The sequence below is a fragment of the Salvia hispanica genome, chromosome 6, assembly GCF_029641045.1.
Source record: "Salvia hispanica isolate PSC_SH4W2 chromosome 6, Shi_PSC_v1, whole genome shotgun sequence".
In the NCBI taxonomy this organism is placed as follows: domain Eukaryota; kingdom Viridiplantae; phylum Streptophyta; class Magnoliopsida; order Lamiales; family Lamiaceae; genus Salvia; species Salvia hispanica.
The window spans coordinates 43052357-43068530 of NC_142697.1; the positions used below are offsets into that span (position 1 = coordinate 43052357).

The following is a 16174-nucleotide window of genomic DNA, read 5'->3' on the forward strand; positions in this document are numbered from 1 at the left end:
AATGCTTAGGCAGCAACAGATCGAGAGACATGCTCACCTATCTTATCTAACTGAAGTAGATGATCGACGCCTCCTAGAGGATCGTTTAGCAGTCGAAAGATCTCGTGCATCTTCAAACCCCAGTTAACTATAAAGTCTGCCACCCGGTTTGCTTCGCGATAGGCATGTTTAACCTCTACATGCCACTCTTTATCAATCAAAGCCCAAATGTGTCTAACAATGCTATAGTTGCAGCCTTCATTCCTCCTTGAGTTAACCATGAGCACTACAGTGATATTGTCACATTCCACAACAACATTTTGAAGTTTGTTCTTCCATGCAAGCTTAAGCCATCGTATATAGCCCACAACTCGGTAGTCAACACACAGCTTTCCCCAAGGCGTCGGGCATATCCCAAAAACCACTCTCTGTTTGAGTTCCTAATGACACCACCAGTAGATGCTTCTTTTGTCGAGAGCTTAACTGCGCCATCAGAGTTCAATTTCCAGCAGCCCGGAGCGGGAGCGAACCATTAGATGAGCTTAGTGACTCTATTCTTAACAGTCTGCTTCTTAATCTCATTAGATCTAACAGCCATTCCCCAAGCTCGACACTGAGCTATAATTGTTGAACCATTAAAGCTCGCATCCTAGAATACAATATCATTCCTAGAAGATCATAATTTCCACACCATCAAACCAAATATGCAGCCCCAATCACCATCATCACCAGTATCAGTAGAACAAATTATTTATTTCAATCTAATTATGTGTATGACAAGTTTAAATTATTTTGAGTAATAAGAAAGGGGAACAAATTATTTATTTCAATCTAATTATGTGTATGACAAGTTTAAATTATTTTGAGTAATAAGAAAGGGGTGAGACAACCAACGGGTCATAGCATAGTTGCCAGCACGAAGTTGTAGTAATCTTGAGGTCATAGGTTCAAATCCCACCACCCATTGAGAGACTTTCTGCCTTAATCTGCAAACCCCCATAGCTGCAAACGACCAAATAATATTTAGGTTTAGGTCGAAACTAATTAATCTTAGCATGATAAGCCATGCCCAATAGACTTGTAGACGTAGTAGTCTCGTGAACTATGTCTATATTTGGCTGGTGGAGAGTCACTAGTCAATGGGTAGATAAAGACCATAACCCAACTTGTGTAGTTTGGTACCATTATTATTGCACATGGTCTCATATAACTAACAAATAATTAATCAAATTAATAAAAGTCAACATAATAAAGTCGTTAGCAATATTCAACATCGAAATTTAGGTGATTGAGCTTCTCAATGAGTAATTGCATATTAAGCCCATTTGCTCATTAATTCTAGAAGAAAATAAAGTGATGTTTGTTACAGCATTTAATTAAATATGATCATATTAAAAAATGGTTTATATAGTTGTTAGAGCTTTAATAAAAGACTTCACCAAACCATGTGTTTGATCACTTGATGTAACTCTATCACCTCCCCTTTTGTCTCGTGCGGTTTTCTTCATATATGACGTCATTCATATGTTTGTGAAAAGTATAGTATTATTCAAAAATTTCATGAATTTTCTTTTTGACAGCTTGTTAAAATAATTTATCTGATTTATTCTCTTGTAATATAATGATCCCAACTAGTTAATAACAACAATTACCATATTTAAATCCAAACAAATAAATTGCCTATAAATAAGTCCAATCATAGTTGACAAAAAAAGCCCACGCTCATTGTGGTTGGTTTTGCAATTCATTGCAAGCTTAAATAATTAAGAAACAATAGAGTATAGTAAATTGAACTATGAATATATGGATATGAATTTGAACTTAGTCTAACATGATAATAACCCTAGTCTACATGAATTTTGGTGTTTAGAAAGCTCAATAGTAAATCGATCGTTTCATAGACGAGTATTCGTTTTCACCACCCATCCAGTCAAGGATACTCATTATAATAAAAGAAATATCGAAAATAATTATCATTTATCTTGTGACTTAAATCTTGACTCGAATCTTCTAATATATTGATTAACATTTTACTAAGTTTCATAGCATCAAAGGACAAATTAATACTCCGCTCGTTTCTTTATAATTGAGTCATTTTTTCATTTCGGGAAGTTCCATCATAATTGAGTCATTTCCATATATAGTAATTTTCTCCTCTTTCTTATTTTACTCTCTCATACTTTATTCTCTCTACTTTATTCACTTTTTACTTTATTCTCTCTACCTTTTTTCTCTTTCTTACTTTTTTATCTATTTATTTAACACAGTCAACATTCATTTCTTAAACTCCGTGCTGAAAAGTTCCGCCTCAACTATAAGGAAACGGAGGGAGTATCATGATATCTCCCCTTTGATGATGACACTTCAACCTCACACAATTATAATGTTGTCAAAATTATTATGTCAATCATTAAATTCGTTAGGAATATTTAACCTCTATATTAGTAGTAAAAGTATCTACTAATTTCAAATTAAGCAAAAGGAGAAAGGTTTAAGCATTGTCGGACAGAACACGCAAAGAAGCAAAAAATAAGTAGCAAAAACATTATTCCTATTTCCAATCATACAATCTCCATTTCTAAGCCAAGTTTCTTTCTCTCTCTACCTTTCACTTCTTTTGCAATTTCCACCGGATTATGGAATAAATAATCCGAGCTTCCGATTTTGTTGCCATCGTATTCTCTCGTAGCTCGTGAACCTGATCATTTCTCTGCTAATCCGTGACTGTTTCACGGAATTCTAGAATTTTTGTCGACCTTTTAAGTTACTGATCTGTTTGTCTCGTGTCAGAGTAGTTTAGTTTCGAATCGAGTTTGTGAGAGCTGATGTTTTGCGTGAGTGGGGAAGATGCAGCGGAAATGCAGTGTGAAATGCGGAGTGATTGATTCGTGTTGGTGAATGATGAGAGGTTGCGGATTTTGAAATGCTGAGCCCTAAATTAGGAGCTCAGTCGGAGCGGATGAAGCGGAGGTCGAGTTCGGGGAAATTTCATCATAGGTGGAAGCGGAAATTCTTCGCGTTTCTCTTGATTGCGATTTGTTTCGCGACGTTTATGCTGATGGAATCGGAGTACAGTAAGATCAAAATGCCTTCGTTCATATCTCCGCCGCTGCAGAAGCCGAAGATTGCTTTTCTCTTTATTGCTCGGAATCGGATTCCTCTCGACATTGTTTGGGATGTATTTTTTCAGGTAATTTTTGGCATCCTCTTACTATTTTGGGAAGTTATTATTTTGGAAAAGAGTTTAATCCAGTTATTGCTCTTTTAAGAAAAATTGGTACTTAGCTTAAGGCTACATAAATCAGTTTCCTAATTCGTTGCTTTTGATGACTTGGGGTTTTTTAATTTATTTTTGTATCACAATCTGACTCTGCTGTGATCGCTGAAAGACTAATAATAGCAAAGATGCATCTGTTACAAAATTCATTGAAGTTCGAATAGTAGTAGTAATATTTTTGTACGAAACTGAGAACGTTAATTAATCTTTTCGCAAATACTACTTACTAAAATGAGTAAATGAGTTACCTCCTTGAATTTAGCGAGTTGCAAATTTATGAGTATAACGCAAGGTAATTGTATTTTCATGAATAATTTATTGATGCTACTTTCACATGTATGTGAACTCTTTTCCCCTTTATTAAGGTATCAGTTATTTGAATTGATATATTCCTGAACAAAAAGGAGACGAAGGATGAGTGTTTATCACTTTTGAAGATGTTGAATATTTTAAAAAGGAGACGAAGGAGACGAAGGAGTACCTGATTAAAATTTGAAGGACCGAATTCATATATGTTGTTATGCTTTCATTTAAACCAGTTCATTGATTAGGGTGATGTTTTATGATTTTGCCTTATTGCTGTACCTTTGTTTCCGGGAAACATGAGAAATTGGCTATTCTGCTGGGACAACTTTTGACTGGTGAACATCTTACATATAATGTGATGTAATTGGAAGTATACATCACACTTACTTGCTTGGGATGATTGTTAACCAGTTATGGGTGTGTTAAACCTATCATCACATGATGATCAAATAATTACTGAGACGTAGTAGTGATGATAATGTTGTCTTTACCGTGAAAAAATTTCTTTGACCCTAAATATTATAGAGATCTTTCACTTCAATCTATGGAACCTTTTATGTTATTTGCAGGGTGATACAGAGAATAGATTTTCCATTTATGTTCATTCAAGACCAGGGTTCTTGCTGAATGCAGCAACGACGAGATCAAAATTTTTCTTAAACCGTCAAGTGAATGATAGCATACAGGTCTGGTTTTGTTTAATAAATTACTTACTCAGCAAAAATTATTTCAGTTTCCTGATGTACTACTGTTTTGTTTTTCGATATTATGGTATTGGTCATATATCTAAAGGAATTAAAGTGTATAATCTGTCACTCTTCTAGTCTTACTTCGGTTGGTATGTTGGCTGACTTTATATAAGAACCATGCGGTCTATTTTTTATTCATATTTGAAGTGATATCTAGCTACTGATGCTTTATTAGGTAGATTGGGGAGAAGCAAGCATGATCCAGGCGGAGCGTATTTTGCTTCAAAGTGCACTGATGGATGCTTTCAATGATCGGTTTCTTTTCCTTTCAGACAGGTAAAATCTCATTTTTTCTGAGATAATAAGCCCCCTTATATACTTTTTCTGTATCTGTTTTGGCTTTCTTGGATTTATAAAAATCTAGTGTCTTGCATTTTTAGGTCACAAAAAGATGAGCAACTCATCTGTGTTTATTTTTCTGTTGCAGCTGTGTACCTCTCTATAATTTCAGCTACACATATGACTATATAATGTCAACCCCAAATAGCTTTGTGGACAGGTAATGATGATACATACATAGTCCTTGCTCTCCTATTTACCTGTTAAATGATTGATAGTTTTTTATGTTTTTTATTGTTTTCTCTTGAGTCCTCTTCTTCCTAAGTTTTTTTATTTCCAGTACACAGTTTGTTGTGGATGTACGTATTTTGAATTTAATCAGCTTACGAGACCTTATCAATTATGGTTGCAGTTTTGCTGATAAAAAGGAAAGTCGTTATAATCCAAAAATGCATCCAGTGATTTCTATTGACAACTGGAGGAAGGGATCTCAGGTGACTCATAATTTTGTACTTCGCAGAGTCAAACTAGTTTCACAATACACTGTGACAAGAGCAGCTACGAGGATTTGTATTTCTAGCTTATAATATGTCTTTTATTATTTGCAGTGGGTTGTTCTGACCAGAAAGCATGCCGAGGTTGTAGTTGAAGATAAAACTGTATTCTCTATGTTTCAGTTACAATGCAAGGTTGGTATGATGAGCATTTCCTTTTGCATCGTGTGATTACGAGCTGAATATATTTTTGGTTGCATGATTCTTTTACCTTCCATGTGTTGTAGTATTTGTTTTAATTTGAAGTTATTTTCTTCGCTGCATACTTTAAATGCCTTGATGTTTTAACTGGTATTTGTCTAAATAGTCTTTACTTCCTAAAGGGGTGTTAAATTTAAGTGGTAGATTAGATTCTGAAAACATAGGATTGAGCATTTGAAGGATTACACGATCAAACAATCAATTTTTAGAAGTAAATCTACGTCCCGGAGAGTACGTAAGGTGAAGACCTCATGAATACGCAACAAAGGGCAAAAGATCTCCATAGCTGGGTAGATGGCTCGACATTGTTTGGCCCGTCAAAGTTAATAATGGTGGATTAACCTGTATTATTTTAAGCTATCTAAGCTGTCATCCAAAGTTAACACCCTCTAAGGGAATTAACTGATCAAAGGTGCAAGGGTGATTTAACAGAACTCATAAAGGATATCATCTACCATATTTTGATGAATAAGGCCTCGAGTCAGGAAAAGTTTATATCTACTGAAGTCCTGGCATGTGAATTTTACAGGCAGTTAGATGTTGAGGTGCTTAATATCTCTATGAGCATACTTTTTGAACTATGCTTGCTACTTTTCATAATATTCATTTAATCGTTAATATCACCAGAGGCTACATAGATATGTTTTCTGTATCAAGCATGATTTTATTTATATTTCTGTTTTTGACTTGTTTGTTTTCCTTTCCTTACGAAAACAGACAAAGTCATTACCTGAATTTTGGCGAGACCGTCACATAGTAAGTCCTTACTTCCTCTCACCCATCAATTGAAACATGATACATGCAGTAGTCATAAGTAGTAGTACCTATCGCTTCGTTTCAAGATTGTGGGTTTCTTTTTGTGATCGTTATCATTATTTATGGAGGATAAAAGTGTTAACTCTGTTGTCATTCTGCTTATGCAGCCTGCCGATACATCTGCTGAACATAATTGTATACCCGATGAACACTACGTTCAAACCTTGCTCACTGTAAGCTGATCTCATTGAAACAAGCTGTTAAATTTTATCCATTGCTTATCATTTCTTTGTTCAGATAAAAGGCCTGGAAGGAGAAATCACTAGAAGGTCACTGACTCACAGTTCTTGGGATCTAACATCTTCAAGGGATCCTCATAGGAAAGGATGGCATCCAGTCACTTACAAGTTGGCCGATGCTACCTCCAGTCTTATCCAGTCCATCAAGGTAATTTTCGTGCTGTTTTGGTTATACTCTGATTCTTCTTCCTACATATTTCCATTTCATCAATCACTGAAGCCCGCACGAACCAACTCTCGTCCCTTGAATAAACTTTCATTTGAAGGTTAAATAATGAAGCCTTGTATCCAGCTTGATCTTCCCTAGAAACTTACTTATTCTAGGGCACATTAGTAGGGGTGAATGATATATTTCGCTGTCGGTGTTGATCTATTTCTTTCTTTTTGCCTAGAAGACTGAAGTAAGCAACGAGTCTAGTTGCAAATTATGCGATTCACTAGACCCTGCACAGTTGAAGATTTGAAGTTATATCCTCTTTGACTATGCTCAGCTTGTAGAAAACTGTGTTGTTTTTTAGGTTTCATCTCGGCATTAGTAGCTTTGTGGAATTGCTCAGTTCATAATTTATATCAGTACCATGAATGTATGAAAAAACTTACGATTCTAAATTGTGAATGAAGTCGATGGGAAAATAGGCAAAAAAAAAAGATTGAGGCTTCATAATTCATATACGTATTTTCTTCTGCAGGCCATAGATAACATCTATTTCGAGACTGAGTACAGAAGAGAATGGTGCACTAGCAAGGGGAAACCCTCTCAATGCTTCCTTTTCGCCAGGAAATTCACGCGGCCTGCTGCCTTGCGTCTTCTCAATATGGTGAGTTCATTCTATTTTCATTATGTTCATACATGGACAATAATTATAGGTGTCATGCATAGCAAGAAACATGGCAATGAATGAAAATTTACGATCCCTCTGTCAAACGTGTTGTTTGTGGCTACAGTCTGCTTTCGGATTTTCCAGACAAGCTACAACTTAGAGCATAATATCGCGAAGTAGACCATGGATTAGCAACCGGATATCATACATGTGAATAACCTAGTGAGTCATCCATACTGATTATGATCAATATCGAAACGAGTTGTATTTTGTGCTGAACTGTTCTAATAAAGGCTGTTTTATGACTAATATCTTACTTATATTCCTGTGAGATGTCAATATAGGGTGTATTCTTAGTTTTCTGGGTTGTTAGCATGATCAGCCTCAAATACTTATTAATTGTGCAGCAATATTAGTAGCCATCTACAGTATTCTGAATAATTCTCCCACAATTCATTTTGTTAATTGTTTGGAACACAGCGTTCATCCGCAAATACAATATACCAACCATTAGATAAAATAGGAATATGCAAATAGATGGTGTGAGATTATATTAAGCTGAATATAGTGTTTCCACGGGGTGACAGCAAGGCTCGTAAACCAAGACTAATTCTACGTATCACTCTCCGGCAGGGGCAAAGCCAGGAAATTGCACAAGAGGGGACAAAGAATTGTATATTTTGTCAACATCCCTTATAACTTTTTCTCTACAAGTTCCAGAGCTTTGGGTCTTTAACATCCAATGACTTTTTGTTTTCTTTTCAAAAAATAACTAGGTTTTATTAAATATTACTCATAATTACATGTCTGACTTTTCATTTTTTACCAAATGGGACAATAAAGGTTTTTCTATTAAAATACCAAGGGGGTAAAAGTAATATAAAATACACGTATTATAGTGATGGGGAGTGATCAATTGCTAACTCATCATTTAATTGCTAACTACAGCTAATTTAAGGCCATAGGATTTTAGAAAACGTGTGGTCTACAATTTGCCACGTATAATTTTATTTTTATTAATAAAATTAAAAAAGATAAAAAAAAAATTCCAAATTAGGGTTTTGAATGAAAATGTCAATATAGTGTTTCAAAAATATCAACACAATGTTTTAAGAATGTTAATTCATTGCTTGTATTGACATTCTACATGTATTATATTGACATATTTTATATAGTATGTTGACATTTATGCTGTACGAAAAAATTAAAAATTTTCGAATTTTTTTTTTAAATTTTGACGTCGGAACATATGCATGTAGGATATCGTTGGAATCCTTATCTTTAATTTGATATATGTTATATGAATTTAAAGTTTTGGGATTTCTTTTAAAAGTTAGTTATAACTAAACATGTAGTTAATTGACATTTATACCTCTATTGATATTTTTTGGAATTAATCCTATGGTCTTATTGACATTTTTCGTTGATCGTATTGACATTTAGGGATTGATGATATAAGCCCTTAATTTGAATATCTAATGGCTATTATTTAAATGTAGTTAGTAATTAAATTATAAGTTAGCAATATAACACTCTCCTTATAGTGATATTATTTCTATATCTTTGTATAAATGGATAACTCAGGTGGGGCAATTGCCCCATGTATATATACACTAGATCCGCCCTTGCTCTCCGGAGATCAAATATGAGGTCGAGGCCATTATCTAATCGAACAATATTTATAAGACTCGAGAGTTCTATCTAATTCATGAAATCGAAGAATGCCCTAGTCACCATGAGTCCTTGACCAAGTGAGTATCTCTATTATTCTAATTCAAATTTTATACTTTGACCAAGTGAGTGATTCATCCTAATAGTAATAGGAAAAGAGATCTTAGCTACTGCGACGTGTAACTATCCAATACTCTTCTCGATTGCTTAAGCACTAATGCACATTAAATGAGTGGAAACATATCACAAGATCTCTCCAATCTCCAGTCCCATCAAATTAATTTATATAGATTTCATATCATTTTACTTAATTGAGGTATATGAATTATATAAAATAAGTACTCCACATAATAAGACTAATAATTTCGATTACACTTACAATACTTACTAACTTTTAGTTCTACAAAAGATGCATGCCATGTACTGAAAAAACAGTCATGAAATTAGAAGTATATATTGATTTAATAGTAGAATGGTTCAATTAATTTTTTAAAAATAATAAAGTAGACACTGTGAAATAGTCATTGCACCGTGGTGTCAATTTTTGCTTAGTCCTTATACGCTAACCGCAATTCCAACCGACACCAACGGCAATGATCGTTGAATTAACCACCGTTTAACGGTATTTAGCCACGTATTTGTATTTGTGCCTCCAAATCAAACGTCAACATTCCACCAAACTTTACTTACTAGAAGAATAGTCATTCCAATTAATGCGTGTGGATAATATAAATCTTTCATTAATTCCGTCGGCTCTCCTTTTTTTTCTTTTTCAATATTATATTACTTTATAAAATAGTACTTCCTCCGTTTCTTCATAACTGAGTTATTTTACTATCGTGCAGTTTTTTCATAGTTGAGTCGTTTTCTTATATGGTAATTTTTTTCATCTCTCTTCCTTTACTCTCTCTTACTTTATTCTCTCTACTTTATTCGCTTTATACTTTATTCTCTCTACCTTTTCATCTCTCTTACTTTTTTATCTATTAATTTAACACATCCAACATTCGTTTTTAAAACTCCGTGCCGAAAAGTTCCGCCTCAACTATGAAGAAACGGAGGGAGTAGTAGCTTCTAAATTATACGGAGTACAAGAGAACTAATTAAATTATATCTAAATCACATGTTTTTTAAATGAAAATATTCTTGTACTATAATATAGCATGCAGAGAGTTTAAAATAGGATTAGATTATATTTGTTCGATTTGTAATAAATTAGGGCCATCTGAATTATACTTTTCATTACAAATTTGAACTACTATATAATTATATTATCCATTAGAATTTTCCTCTTGACTAAACAAAATCTTTTAATCTCATTCTTACTCACCCCAACCAAACAAATAATCTCGGACCAACCAAAATCCAAAATTAAAGGACACTATTTTGTCAAATTAGCTGAAACACGTGCACATCACTTGTGAGCAGCCCATTGGCACAAGTGTAACTGAGGAAAATGGAGAACATGGTAGCTTAACGTGGGTGGTTGAATGATCTAACGGTCCAAATTAGATCTCAGCGGCGGCAGTTATAGTTAGTTAATCCTATGTTTGAATCAATCCCAACAAACACACATTACTTTGTTTAATAATTAAGTGCTGCGGATTATGCGACGTCCACGTGGCAGAGACTCCCCGCCGTGGTCGGCGGTTGGTGGGCCAGCGCCCTGACCTTGCCGCGAAAGAGGGCTGCGTTAATTTGTGGAGCCACGTTTAATTAAAGTTCACACGCTTTTTCATAAAATATTACTAGTATTGCAATTAATTATAGTTCACACGTTGATAAAATAATATTGAAATTAGAAATATTGCGGTTGAAATTAGTTTATACTTCACTTTGGTCTATCCTTAAAAATATAAATTTACTTTTATCTAGGAAGTGGACCCTATTAAGTAATACTACATCCGTCCAAAAAAATAGGACAGTTTGTGAATGACAAGAATTTTAATGTAGAATTAGTAAAGTAAGAGAAAAGGGAAAAAAGTAAGAGAGAAGTAGTGTTAGTGGAATGTGAGGTCCATATTATTAAGAGAGAAGGGAAAAAAAGTAAGAGAGAAATAGTGATAGTTAATTTCCTTTTTAGAAATGTGCTCTATTTTTTGTGGACAAACAAAAATGACAAATATGCCCTATTTTTTTGTGGATGGAGAGAGTATTATTTTTACTATTTTTTCTCTTCCTCTCTTTTATTTGCACATTTTCTCTCTCTTACTTTACTAATTGTGCTCTCTTATTTTACCAATAGTATATTAAAACTAAGGGATAAAACTCTATTTTCCTAAAATTAACTAGGTTGACCAAATAGTCGTATTGTAAAATGTTGAATACCTTTCTTATTAATTTTATACACATTGAATAAAATATTTTTTGAAATTAATGTAATTTGAACCATCTCTTCGTGTCGAAGGTAGCTCATTTAAATTGATAGCATATAGTATGTGGTAAAGATCGACAACTTTATTCCTATTTTATTTGGATTTTGTGGAAATGTTAAGTGAAGGTAAAGTGGGAGGGCGGATGCCCTCTCTTTTTGCACTACATGACGATCGTATCAATGGAAAATGAGTTTGTGAAAATGAACATTTTTAACTATAAATTTTGATTTTCTTAGAATATACTAGTTTATTATTTTGCAAATAGTGGATTTGTATGTTATAAAATAAATCAGAATCTACAATTTGATGAATTGTATAAAGGTGAGGTGATGGACAATACCTCATACATACGCCGTTATACTTGCTTAGGAAATTAAAATCCTAATTTAAGTAGGTGATGATGCAAATTGCAGGGCACTAAAATCCTAATATTACTATTTGAGAGAAAGTATTTTAAGAATAAACTAAAAATGAATTCGATTATTCGAACAATGCTCACAAAATACAATAAAATTACGTACATTAATGTGGCATATGTTCATGACATAAAAACCTCAACAAACGGAAAGAAATATAGCAAGATTCTTGAAAATATAGCAAGTATGTAATCCAATAATACGTGAAAAAGGTTATCTTTACGTTTAAAAAAAAGAGAGGAAACCTTTCTATTATTTGAAACACGATCAAAAATGCCCCTATCATTTAGTTGACACGAATAAAAGAATTATTTTTTTATTCCCCAATCGCCCATATAAAATCTAACAATTGTTTTCCCAATACCGTTAATGGACCCCAATAATCTAAAGCTCAACAATTAAGTTTATTTATCGCTGATTTTAATTTCTTATAACCATAAACTCATTGACATAGTAGTCTGATACCGATTGCTGAAAATATAAACGAAAATAATTAGATATCACTAAAGAATAAATAAAATACCAAAAATCGTACTACTAAAATAAAATAAGCTTGTATGAGAAGCTCTTTTAATAATTTAACCTATTTTAAATACAATCATTCTCTAATATCTATAATAGTACTACAAGTATTTTCACAGTAGATGATCTTACAAAATACTTTATCATAAAAAAGTCGAAATTACACCATTTATTTTAAAAAAAGGGAAACTGCAAGAAGAAGAATAAAGAAATGAGACTGGCCAATACCATAATTCTAGAATTTTAAAATTTAGCAAACATATCTATAGTCCTCAAATCCCAAGTCTAGAGCCACCTATATTTGTCAAAGTCATTACTCCAAATCAAGAAATTTCCTATAGAAAGTGACAATATAATATGGATAGTGTTAATTAATCACATAACCCCACACTACCGCTATTTTCTCCCAAAAGCTCTAATTTTCTAATAACAAAATCCAACCGTCCATTTTCATCATCGTTGAATCTTCTCCACTTCATCACTGTACAAACTTTGCCTATAAATTAAACCACCATTTTCCCACTCCATAATCCATTCATTCATCAAAAACACACATCACTCAAACATTCATTACACAAGTGTATATTGTTTACAAAATTCCCCCCTTTATTCCAAATTCCACAAGCCCTTTTTGAGCTGCTTGTTTGTCTATATAAACCTTCAATTCTTCCCTATCCTTCTTCATCAAATTAAACTCACATCACTTTTCCTCCATCTCTCAATCATCTCTTGACAAAAATGGCTCCGAGCTTGAGCAAGGGAGGCTCCAACGCCGCCGTCATCGTCGACGGCTTCACCAACTCCGTCATCACACTTGATGAATCCAACTTCATCGTGAACGATCACGTCATCCTCTCCGAGGTCCCCCTCAACATCACCGCGTCTCCCTCACCTTACGCGGTGGGAGACAAGGCGGGGGAGGCCGCCTCCCCCGGCTGCTTCGTGGGGTTCGACGCCGCGGAGGCGAAGAGCCACCACGTCGTCCCTATTGGGAAATTGAAAAACATCAAATTTATGTCCATTTTCCGCTTCAAAGTCTGGTGGACTACCCACTGGATCGGGTCAAACGGGTCGGATCTCGAGCGCGAGACCCAGATAGTAATCCTGGATAAATCCGAGGGCCCGGGATTAAATGAGCGGCCATATATAGTGCTGCTTCCACTGATAGATGGGAAATTCCGGGCCTCGCTCCAGCCCGGGATTGACGACTTCGTCGACCTGTGTGTCGAGAGCGGGTCGACCAAGGTGACCGAGTCGTCATTCCGGGCCGCGCTCTACATGCACGCAGGGGACGACCCGTTCACGCTGGTGAAGGACGCCGTCAAGGTGGCGCGCCACCACCTCGGCACGTTCCGGCTGCTCGAGGAGAAGACGCCGCCCGGGATCGTCGACAAGTTCGGGTGGTGCACGTGGGACGCCTTCTACCTCACCGTGCAGCCCGAGGGCGTGATGGAGGGGATCAAGGGCCTCGTGGACGGCGGATGCCCCCCGGGCCTCGTGCTCATCGACGACGGGTGGCAGTCCATCTGCCACGACGACGACGATCTCACGACGGAGGGCATGAACCGGACCTCCGCCGGTGAGCAGATGCCGTGCAGGCTGATTAAGTTCGAGGAGAACTACAAGTTTAGGGACTACAAGAGCCCGAACAAGGGCGGCCCCGGCCCGGATACCGGGATGGCGGCCTTCATCCGGGATATGAAGGATACCTACACGAGCGTGGACTATGTTTACGTTTGGCACGCTCTGTGTGGGTACTGGGGCGGGCTTAGGCCCGGTGTCCCGGGCCTGCCCGAAGCTAAGGTGATTGAGCCCTTGCTCACTCCCGGGCTTAAGACTACTATGGAAGATCTTGCAGTTGACAAGATTGTCAACAATGGTGTTGGCCTTGTTCCACCCAAATTGGCTGAGCAAATGTATGAAGGATTACACTCCCATCTTGAATCTGTCGGGATTGATGGTGTCAAAGTTGATGTCATCCATGTAAGTAGTATTTTTACTCGATTTTTCGATCTTTGCTATGTTCACGACTTAGTATTTTCCTTTTTGAGACGACTCACTTAAAAATTACATGTGTAGTTGTTGGAAATGTTGTGTGAGGACTACGGTGGTCGGGTGGAGCTAGCAAAGGACTACTACAAGGCACTAACGAAGTCGGTTCGGAACCACTTCAAAGGAAACGGAGTGATTGCTAGCATGGAGCACTGCAACGACTTCATGTTCCTCGGAACGGAAGCCATCACTCTCGGACGTGTTGGTACGTGTCCGACTATCACATTTCATTTTCTATTGCGTTTTTTCGACCATAATAATATAACACGTTCGATGTTACAGGTGACGACTTTTGGTGTACGGACCCATCGGGCGACCCCAACGGGACGTTCTGGCTACAAGGGTGCCACATGGTGCACTGCGCCTACAACAGTTTGTGGATGGGCAATTTCATCCACCCCGATTGGGACATGTTCCAGTCGACTCATCCGTGCGCGCTGTTCCACGCCGCGTCCCGCGCCATCTCCGGCGGCCCCATCTACGTCAGCGACTCCGTCGGAAAGCACAATTTCGAGCTGCTGAAGAGCCTCGTCCTCCCCGACGGCACCATCCTCCGCTGCGACCACTACGCCCTGCCCTCTCGCGACCGCCTCTTCGCGGACCCTCTCCACGACGGCGAGACGATGCTGAAGATCTGGAACCTCAACAAGTTCACCGGAGTGGTCGGCGCCTTCAACTGCCAGGGCGGCGGCTGGGACCGCAAGGAGCGGCGCAACCAGTGCTTCTCCGAGTGCTCCCGCCCTGTCTCCGCCAAGGCGGGCCCCAGCGACATCGAGTGGAAGCAAGGCGCGAATCCGATCGCCGTCGACGGCGTCGAGAAATTCGCGATGTATTTATACAGCGAGAAGAAGCTGATCGTCTCCAAACCCTCCGACACCATCGACATCGAGCTCGATCCGTTCAATTTCGAGCTCATCACCGTTTCTCCGGTGAAGAAACTTGCCGGATCCGTCCAGTTCGCGCCGATCGGGCTGGTGAATATGCTCAACACCGGCGGTGCGATTCAATCGGTGGCGTACGACGATCGCGCTAAATCGGTGAAAATTGGAGTGAAGGGAACCGGAGAGATGAAGGTGTTCGCGTCGCAGAGGCCTGCGGCGGTGAAGGTGAACGGCGGGAGCGTGAGATTTGGGTTCGCGGACTCCATGGTGGCGGTGGAGGTGCCATGGGTGAAGCCTACTGGAGTTTCGTTGATTGAATACGTGTTTTGATTTTGATTGTTGATTTGGGGAAACGGTGCCCTAATTGAGATGGAATTGGGGCTTTTAATTTTTAATTATTTTGGGTTTTTAATTGATTACTGATGTATTTCGTTTCAAGAAAGGATATGTATTTCCGTGTCATGGAATATAAATAATTTTATGCATAAGCTTTGATTGACTTGCTAATTTGCTACAATCATTCATTACAGTACGTTTTATTAGCATTTTTTGATATTTTCAGCAAATCGAGAATATTAATTTCTTCATTTAGAATTTTAGACATTTAGAATAGTTGCAGTAATATTCAAATAGTACTATTTTATGATCTTTAGTTGATTAATGTATGGTAATATATATTCATACCTTTCATGAAAAGAAAATATTATTTTACACTCCATAAAAAAATTAATGGATATGTTTAATAAAATATAGATGAGATTTCTAAGTTCTTTAGGGAGATAAAAGTTCAGTATATATTTGTTTATAAAGTAGTAATACATTAGTTCTGATATTTTCGAGGATCCTTGGTTAGTTGTGGTTATTGGGCCTAATTAAATTGAGGCTACTTTACTCCAAGGACCTTTTCTATTTTTATGTTTGCTAAAGCACAATGAGTTGACACTTGACATAAGTTTAGATGCTAAATTCCAACGAGTATGCCATGGCTAATGTGTCTTTTGCAAAAGCACAATGGGTTGGTATAAGTTTAGATGCT

The 16174-nt window shown here is 37.0% G+C and overlaps 2 protein-coding genes across 3 annotated transcripts; both read left to right on the top strand.

Moving 5' to 3' along the window:
* Nucleotides 1-2511: 2511 nt before the first annotated feature.
* Nucleotides 2512-7583, top strand: LOC125208526 (Core-2/I-branching beta-1,6-N-acetylglucosaminyltransferase family protein). Of its 2 annotated transcripts, XM_048108160.2 has the most exons (11): nt 2517-3169; nt 4132-4248; nt 4487-4587; nt 4739-4810; nt 5003-5084; nt 5199-5279; nt 6063-6101; nt 6269-6334; nt 6399-6548; nt 7090-7218; nt 7346-7583. In XM_048108160.2, exons 1-11 carry the CDS (start codon nt 2903-2905, stop codon nt 7379-7381), a joined length of 1140 nt encoding a protein of 379 aa, XP_047964117.2. In that variant the 5' UTR covers nt 2517-2902; the 3' UTR covers nt 7382-7583. The 2 variants fall into 2 exon arrangements, with proteins under 2 accessions (XP_088918120.1, XP_047964117.2); XM_089061994.1 differs by lacking the exon at nt 7346-7583 and having other exon boundaries at nt 2512-3169; nt 7090-7333.
* A 5146-nt stretch (nt 7584-12729) lies between these two features.
* Nucleotides 12730-15626, top strand: LOC125208028 (putative galactinol--sucrose galactosyltransferase 5). The gene is made up of 3 exons (XM_048107572.2): nt 12730-14188; nt 14285-14462; nt 14540-15626. Exons 1-3 carry the CDS (start codon nt 12944-12946, stop codon nt 15466-15468), a joined length of 2352 nt encoding a protein of 783 aa, XP_047963529.1. The 5' UTR covers nt 12730-12943; the 3' UTR covers nt 15469-15626.
* The last annotated feature ends 548 nt before the right edge of the window (nt 15627-16174 follow it).